This window comes from Epinephelus moara, chromosome 1, assembly GCF_006386435.1.
Source record: "Epinephelus moara isolate mb chromosome 1, YSFRI_EMoa_1.0, whole genome shotgun sequence".
Classification (NCBI taxonomy): domain Eukaryota; kingdom Metazoa; phylum Chordata; class Actinopteri; order Perciformes; family Serranidae; genus Epinephelus; species Epinephelus moara.
Window position 1 is genome coordinate 24770711 of NC_065506.1, and position 7868 is coordinate 24778578.

The window sequence follows — 7868 nt, forward strand, 5'->3', positions numbered from 1 at the left end:
AAGAAAAACAAAATGAAGACTTTGGAGTGGCCTAGTCAAAGTCCTGACCTGAATCCTATTGAGATGCTGTGGCATGACCTTAAAAAGGCGGTTCATGCTCGAAAACCCTCCAATGTGGCTGAATTACAACAATTCTGCAAAGATGAGTGGGCCAAAATTCCTCCACAGCGTTGTAAAAGACTCATTGCAAGTTATCGCAAATGCTTGATTGCAGTCGTTGCTACTAAGGGTGGCCCAACCAGTTATTAGGTTTAGGGGGCAAACACTTTTTCACACAGGGCCATGTAGCTTTGGATTTTTTTCTTCCTCATTAATAAAACCCTTCATTTAAAAACTGCATTTTGTATTTAATTGTGTTATATTTGACTAATGTTTACATTTGTTTGATGATCTGAAACATTTAAGTGTGGAAAACATGCAAAAAAGTAAGAAATCAGGAAGGGGGCAAACACTTTTTCACACCACTGTATATCTGATGATAAAACATTTCAATATTGTTTCAGTTTCCACAAATTTAGCATGGATATCTGTCCTTCAAGGCAGGCAGTGCGATTGCACTGGGGCCTGTAAGGTGGGGGGCTCATAAAAAGAGTGGGCTGTCCAGCAATGTGTTGGGCAGAGAATGGGCCCTTATGACTGATTGCTACCTTAAAAATATGCCTATGTTCAAAGAGGAACTCTCATTAAATTCAAAAACGTTCCAGTTGCTGTATATGCCTTTGAAAAAGGCAAACCCGTTCACAAAATGATATGCTTATTCTACATAAAGTGTAAATAAACTATAAGAGGATTAAACTAAATTAATATTTTCTTATCTTCTTTGGTATTTTTTTGTCATACAGAGTGCACTAGAGCCCATCACTAGCGTGCACTAGGGCCCGTCGTAATAGCGTGCACTGGGGCCTTGATGATTTTTACAGCCTTTACACGATTCTTCAATATCTTTAGACTAACTAGGATAGTTAAATGATCTTCTGGGTTTTTCACTTTGACCAGGGATTAATTTTTGTGGAAATACATGAGAAGAACAAACTTGAAATTGGGTGAAAGCTGTCAGGTGGAAAATGACTGAATAACCAGTGTGCTCATGTCAAAACTTTTTCTTTTTTTTCTTAAATAAGGTTGAGGTTCCCAGTACAGCTGCTCAAGACTCTACATCAGTGGTTTCAGGTTGCAGTGTGAACAGTATGTTGCGATGGGCCTCTGTGTCAGCTTCAGTAAGTATGATGTAGGAAAGGTATGCTTCTAGCATTCAGCATTTTGTTCTCATGTGTTAGCGTGTGGTTAACTTATGTTAGGAGAGGTGTGTGTATTACACAGCTACCCTTTTTTCTGAATGACGCACATGTTTGATTTTTTTGTTTTTTATTCAAGGGTCCAATAACATCTTCACAAACTTCTTCCTTGGGTGTCCAAAGTACTGTTGTGGATACTGCATCACCTTCTCCCTCCCTGCCAATTCTTGTAAGTATAACATATGACATTGGTAGCCCTATGCAAGATTATTAGTCACTGATTGTAAAAGCAAAAGCAGAAGTTAAAGTAAAAGCCAACCCCAGATTTACTCTCGTATTTCCCTCACTATATTTGCGTTTTTTGGGGCTGTGTCTCTTGGATGCCCACTGTTTACAGTCTGGCAGCTGGTTGCTACCTCTTTACAAAGCCCCGACCTCACATGAGCGCTGTGGAGGTACACGCCCATAAATGTCCTGAGCACAGACAATATGAAAATGCATGAAGAGGGCAAAGCCATCCAGAAAAATACACCACCACACACTTCTAGTGGCTTACATTGTATTTTAGGAAAACCCTGCATAGTATATATGTAGATGGGTATTACATGTTGTCAAAAGTAATGTATGCACATATTGTTAACCCTCTTTAGAAATGTTGCACACACAGTTACTTGTAACTAATTTTGAATTTGAATCTGTCTTTTATCCCAGATTGCCTCAGGAGCACCAAGCACCTCATCCCAGCCCCCTTCCCCAGCTGAACTCAGTGAAAGCTCGTGCAGTGTGGCATCTGCAGGTCGTCTGAATGAGAGCTTCCACAAAGAGGCCGAGTTAAGCTCGACAGCGCCATCACAATCAGGCAGAAGCACAGAAAAAGACTTGAGTCAATCAAAGACTATTGTAAACGACAGCTGTTTGATGGAGCTGTTTAAGAAGTGTCAGACGTGTGGACAGCCCATAACCAAAAAGAAGGTGTCTCACTGCGGGGCACAGAAGAAGGTGAGGTGGAGCTGCCTCGGCGGACACAGGGGCATATGGATGTCATCACCTCACCTTAGGGAGGCGTTTCCCGAAATCCATCTCCTAACAACTCTTTCTGTTCTTTTTTCTGGAGCCACTTTTACACACTTTAAAAAATGGGCCAAACACCTACACCTGAATTTTATGGGACATAAAACCTTTTTTGAAATCCAAAAGGCATACCTCAACCCAGAAATGAAGGAGATGAACAGGACTGAGCAGGAAGGGATCTTTGTGAAGGACATACACCAACAGCCTGAAGGCACTCTTCCTCACATCTCAGGTGATAATTGCTGTGATTGTCTTGGTTTCAGTATCAAGAACTAAAAAGTGTCAGACTTCAACTCTGTTTTAGGAGATAGATACATAAAACTCTGCAGATTCACGACTAAACGTTTGTGTAAGCACAAAGACAGAAATATGCATATACTGTTAAACTTAGTGAATCTGTGATTTTGCCATTCCTGTGTGGTTTCTCCTCATTTTTCATGTCACTCTTTTCCTCCACAAGCAAATGACCACAGAACACAATACCTTATGGTCCCCTTTGCAATTTTTAAATTTTTTTCCTAATGGCTATTTGATGGGAGGCCTGTTAAGTTTTGTTTTCCCATGGAGTAGCATACAGAGTGGTTACCTCCCCTCAGCGTGTATGCATACTGATGGTTAGCTGATATCTTTGCTGTGTCATGTGTGGCCCTTTAGATTACTGTATAGTTGCACATATTTATTCTTTCACTCTAGTTATTACCTAAAATTATTGAGTAATTTGGTTAGTAACAGTATGAAAAAGACCATGACATTAATGAGCCAAAAATCTCAGTACTTGTCACTGAATGTTTTCTTGTTTTTTACTTTGAAGATCCTCTGAAGAAAATAAAGGCCAAGTCGAAGAGAAGAGAGAAGGGAGCTCTGTCATCAAGGTCAAGGTGAGGCAGCATGTACAGGCTATATTACAAAGAGGAACTAAATATACTCAATGAAATCTATTAACCTCCTAATGGAAAGTTCTTATCAGCATGTCAAACTGTTGTATAAAGTCTGTGGATCAGAGGGAAACTATGGAAAACCAATAAAATGACTCGAGTGACATCCAGCAGGTAATCTGATGTTGGTTGGGGGACTAGAATTTTGAAAGGGAAAGTGCACCTTAAATTGGCTGTGTGGATCTTCAAGAAAGTGGGCAGTGCAGCACTAATAACTAGCAATTCATTTGTAAAGAAAAATGTAGATTAGCTAAGCTTGAAATGTAAACCAGTGTGATATCAGTTATAGAGAGACAGACTACAAAAAATGAATAATTTGTTTTACTGGATTAACGTCTTACTCACACCAAGTAATGGAGTGTGAGGTCACAGTTTTTCAGGAGTAGTAACTTCCCATGGGAGCATTCACACATAAATTAACTAAAAAAAAAAAAAAAGAAAGCAGAAAAGAAAAAGGATGATGTCACAGCTGCGGTGGACAAGCACCCTGCCATGGGTTTTCTACATGACTCAGTTTGAAAAAGTCTGGCATCCCCACCCTGCATGGATTGTCTGCTGCTGACTTGAGTGCTTTATGTGCAGGTCCAAGTCACTCAGAGAGTAACTTTATTGTACTCCCCCTCCCATGATAAAATTGATCTTCTACATCTTTGTGTGTTTGTTAGAAATGTTAAATGCAGACAGTTAATATCTGTAATGCTTGTTATTGCATGGCTGTGTCTTTTTTTTTTTTTCCAAATGCCCAATCATGTATTCTCATCTGTTAGCACAAAATAAAGTGGAAAAAATATCAATAAAGGCATTAGGTTTCTTATCTACACAACAAAACAGTGTGCCGTGATTTTCTTGAAACTCTGTGACTCTTATTTGTTGTCGTATCATTGAATAACATTGTGATACTGGGGATGTGAGTATTTTTTACAGCTATTGACCACAAATAACTCATTTACCGTAAGAAAGACTTATGGTAGACAACTTATTTACAAACTTATTTAAATTGTTTAAACTTACTTAAATTGGTAAGGTTTTATCTAAGAAAACCTTACCAATTGATTAGTCGATTGATTGAATATGAGCAGCACACTTCAGGGTACATCAGGAAATTTAAGATACTTAAAAAGTCCAAAGCTTTTTTTAAATTGTTGAATTCTGACCAAAACTCTGAAGAATTTCCGCTGCATGGTACTGCTTAACTCGGTTTGATTTTGGTACAAGGTTCTTTCCTCAAATACGTTTTCCACTGCGGATAGCCATTTTCAACATGACAGTAACAAAGCATGTTATGCCACTGGATCCTCTCGTCAGCAACCAAACAGCGAATGTCTGTACTTTGTCAGTTGACCTGCATGTTTTTGCGGGCGGCCATTTTGGGAAAAAAAATCTTGGTTGGGTGATTAAAAAATTTGGTTGTTATTGATGAAAGCTTGGTTATTTAAAAATAGCAGGTTTGTGCAGGATGTCCTGTGCTGTTCCAGTAACGACTCTCTCAGACCAATCAGTAGCCTGCAGTGTTTTAACTCCACCCTCTTTTATTGGCTCAGCTCGCTTAAAAGCAAACCAAGGTAGTACCAAAAAAGTAGCAGATCCTGTCTGCAACTTTTGCAAATAGAAAACCAGAAAAAGATCCTTCTTGTCAAGGTGAATCAAGCCATACCATGCAGTGAATATGTGGCATATATAATTTTTAGAGACTCAATGTTAATTGAGAGCCACGTTTCCCCATTGTGTGGTCATGAGGTGTATATGAGCTTGTAATTGGCTAAAGTATGATAATATAGCTTTATACTCTAGATGAAGAACAGCTAGGTTTTCAAATAACCACAGATCTTTGCTATTTTTAAATTTGAAGACACAAACACTTGTGTTGCTCTGTGTTTGAGGGTTGATTTAATCAAATAGAGATAGCTGTCCAAAAAAAAACCCAAGATCTTCTTGTAGACAAAGTCTTCCATTTAAACATGAGGATGACCTGTATCTCAGGTGTTAAGCCAGGGGTACATTTGCATGCTTAACATGTTTACATGACATTTTTCTAATGGCAAGATTTCTTTTTGCAGTTATGAGATGAGATCATCGACACTGATGAATTCTACCGGAACATCAACGCAAGTGCCAACTGCACTGTCAAGACTTGTACATCTATCGGCCTCTGAAAGGTAAGCAGTCACAACCTTGCCTTGTGTTTTTACACATCACTTATAGGAACAGAACACCCTCCTATGGTATGGTATGGTATGGTATGGTATGATATGGTATGGTATTGATTTGCATGCACTGACTTACTCTGGCTTCTGCATCAGATCACACAATATATTTTACAGGTTTTAATGTTGTGTTAATCTCACGGGTGTAACACCGGGTTCACACTGGATATATAATTGTGACACAGCTGCCCATCAGCAGTCACCTGGCCGTTCACACCAGAGGCGCATTTCTCTGCACTGGTCAGCTAGCCATTCTGCTCTCTGCTTTGTTCTAATCACATGTAGAGCTCTGTCTCTGCTCGTCTCTCTTGCTCTCTGTTTAGACACAACTGACAAACATGTAAGCATGGGATGTATATTGATCATGTAACATAGTCAGATCATTAATGTCATATTTAATACACACTTTATATTGTTGAAAATACGTTTTAAGTATGTTTTCTTTCTTTCTTCTTTTTTTTCTTTTTTTTAAAGATTTTTTTTTTTGGGGCTTTTGCCTTTTAATGTACAGGACAGAGTGAAATGGGGTGAGGGAGAGAGCGGGGGGTGACGTGCAGCAAATGGTTGCAAGCCGGAGTCGAACCTGTGACCGCTGCAGCGAGGCATCGCCTCTGTACATGGGGCGCCGGCACTATCCACTACACTACTGACGCCCCTTAAGTATGTTTTCTTGCTAGGTTCACTGGCGGGAAAACCTAGACCGGACGCTGAAACTCTCGCTGCAGACAGTGAGACGGCCTGGGTGCTCGTTGCCACGTCCAATGTGAACCCGGTATAAGACAACTAATGTCCACAGTCTGGAACAACTTTTGAATTGTTAATGACTTTCAACATGTGTCTGCAGAGGTAAACGGCACCAGCAAGAGGATGTTGAACATCAGAGTGAAACCAGACATTTGGCGTCAGAGGTGGACGGGCTCCAGGACAGGTTAGTATTGATCTTTTTGATCATTTACATTTCAGTAGGTTTATGTCTGTCAGTCCTATATCAACTGTCCTAACATACATTTTCACCCTCTTATCTTACTCGGTGTCCTCTCTGTAATTTGTCATTTTCAGTTTTGAGGAGATGGAGGTCACCATTGACGACGATGAATGCAACAGTGTGAAGAACAGACTGTAATTTTATTCTTTATTATACAGGAAATATGTTGTATCTTAATTTTTTTCTTTTGTGGCTCATTTGATTCTAGTATTTATTTGAATTTTTTTCAAACAGATCTGACTTTGACAGTGATTCGGAAAACGTTGTCAACAGAACTGAGCTGAGTGCTCCAGGAGCTGACAACAGCTGTGATGAAGACATCTACGTACCAATAATTCCTCAGAGGTACCTGTTTTGTTAGATGACATCTGTATATCACTTATTTTTCTGAAATCCTTTTGTGGAAGTTAAAACTGGATTAACAGCAATACACTCAACACAGAGACAGATTAATTTTAGGGTTACTTTCCAAAGCACCCTGTCCAGTAAGACCACGCCTTTGACAAGTTCAGGCAGGGGTAGGGATGGGTATCATTAAGATTTTAACGGTACTACTACTCTTATCTATACTGCTTATCAATCTGGTATTTTAACGGTACTCTTATCGGTACTTTTTGAGGAAGAAAAAAACAAATTAAGATCATAAATTGCTTTATTTTCTCAATTCTCATTATGCAACAAAATAGTTTTTGAACAAAACATTTTACTTTTTACAACTTGAAATGTAAAATACATAAAATAATAGTGTTGTCACGGTACCAAAATTGGGACCCACGGTACGATACCAGTGAAAGTATCATGGTTCTGAGTAGTATTACAATACCACAGCAAAAATGAGGCAGATGTGCCTTTTGTCATTTATAAAAAGATAAATCACTTTTCTATAATACATCAATGATATTTCAATGGAATAAATTACTTATTGACTTATTCATACTTCAAAAACAGCATCAATAAGTGATTAACATAGGGGGGATCAAAATAAAATAAATAAATAAAATAAAAATCAACCAGCCACCCTCCTCCCCTGACAAGTAAAGAACAGTCCCTGAAGTGCTCTGAGGTTTGTGGACCGTTACCTGCCACAAAGAGAAATGTGAACGGCTCGTTTCCACTCTTAACACGTCACATACCTGTGTGCCGCCATGGCTCGGCTGTTCAGGTACTTCTGGACAGTCATGACACCAACAAAGAGGAAAATATTGGACCTGGAGGCAGGCTTCTCCGTCGCCGGTAAGCCGTTATCTTGCGCCGGAAACCCTATTTTGTAAATAGGGTCGCAAAATAGCTAATGGTTATTAACTCCACGTGTTGGCTGCTAGCATAATGTTACAAACCTGGACTGGACGTAAATGAACTAGCTGTGCTAGGGCACTCAAACCCTGTACATCTTTCTGTCTGAATATGATGCACATTCGCAAGGTGTTTTGACAAATTA

General features: G+C 39.3%; 1 protein-coding gene across 30 annotated transcripts in view; it reads left to right on the plus strand.

Moving 5' to 3' along the window:
- LOC126394139 (uncharacterized) overlaps positions 1-7868 on the plus strand; it is a 52529-nt gene that overhangs the window by 3653 nt on the left and 41008 nt on the right. For 24 of the 30 annotated variants that reach the window (XM_050050964.1, XM_050050927.1, XM_050050822.1 and 21 more), the window contains 7 exons: positions 1122-1217; positions 1375-1464; positions 1947-2538; positions 3118-3184; positions 5299-5397; positions 6290-6373; positions 6505-6564. In XM_050050964.1, the coding sequence (XP_049906921.1) occupies positions 1122-1217; positions 1375-1464; positions 1947-2538; positions 3118-3184; positions 5299-5397; positions 6290-6373; positions 6505-6564 (1088 nt within the window). Of the gene's footprint in view, positions 1-1121; positions 1218-1374; positions 1465-1946; positions 2539-3117; positions 3185-5298; positions 5398-6289; positions 6374-6504; positions 6565-6664; positions 6776-7868 lie in introns of all 30 variants that reach the window. The other 6 variants (XM_050050867.1, XM_050051013.1, XM_050050857.1 and 3 more) reach the window with 1 other exon arrangement.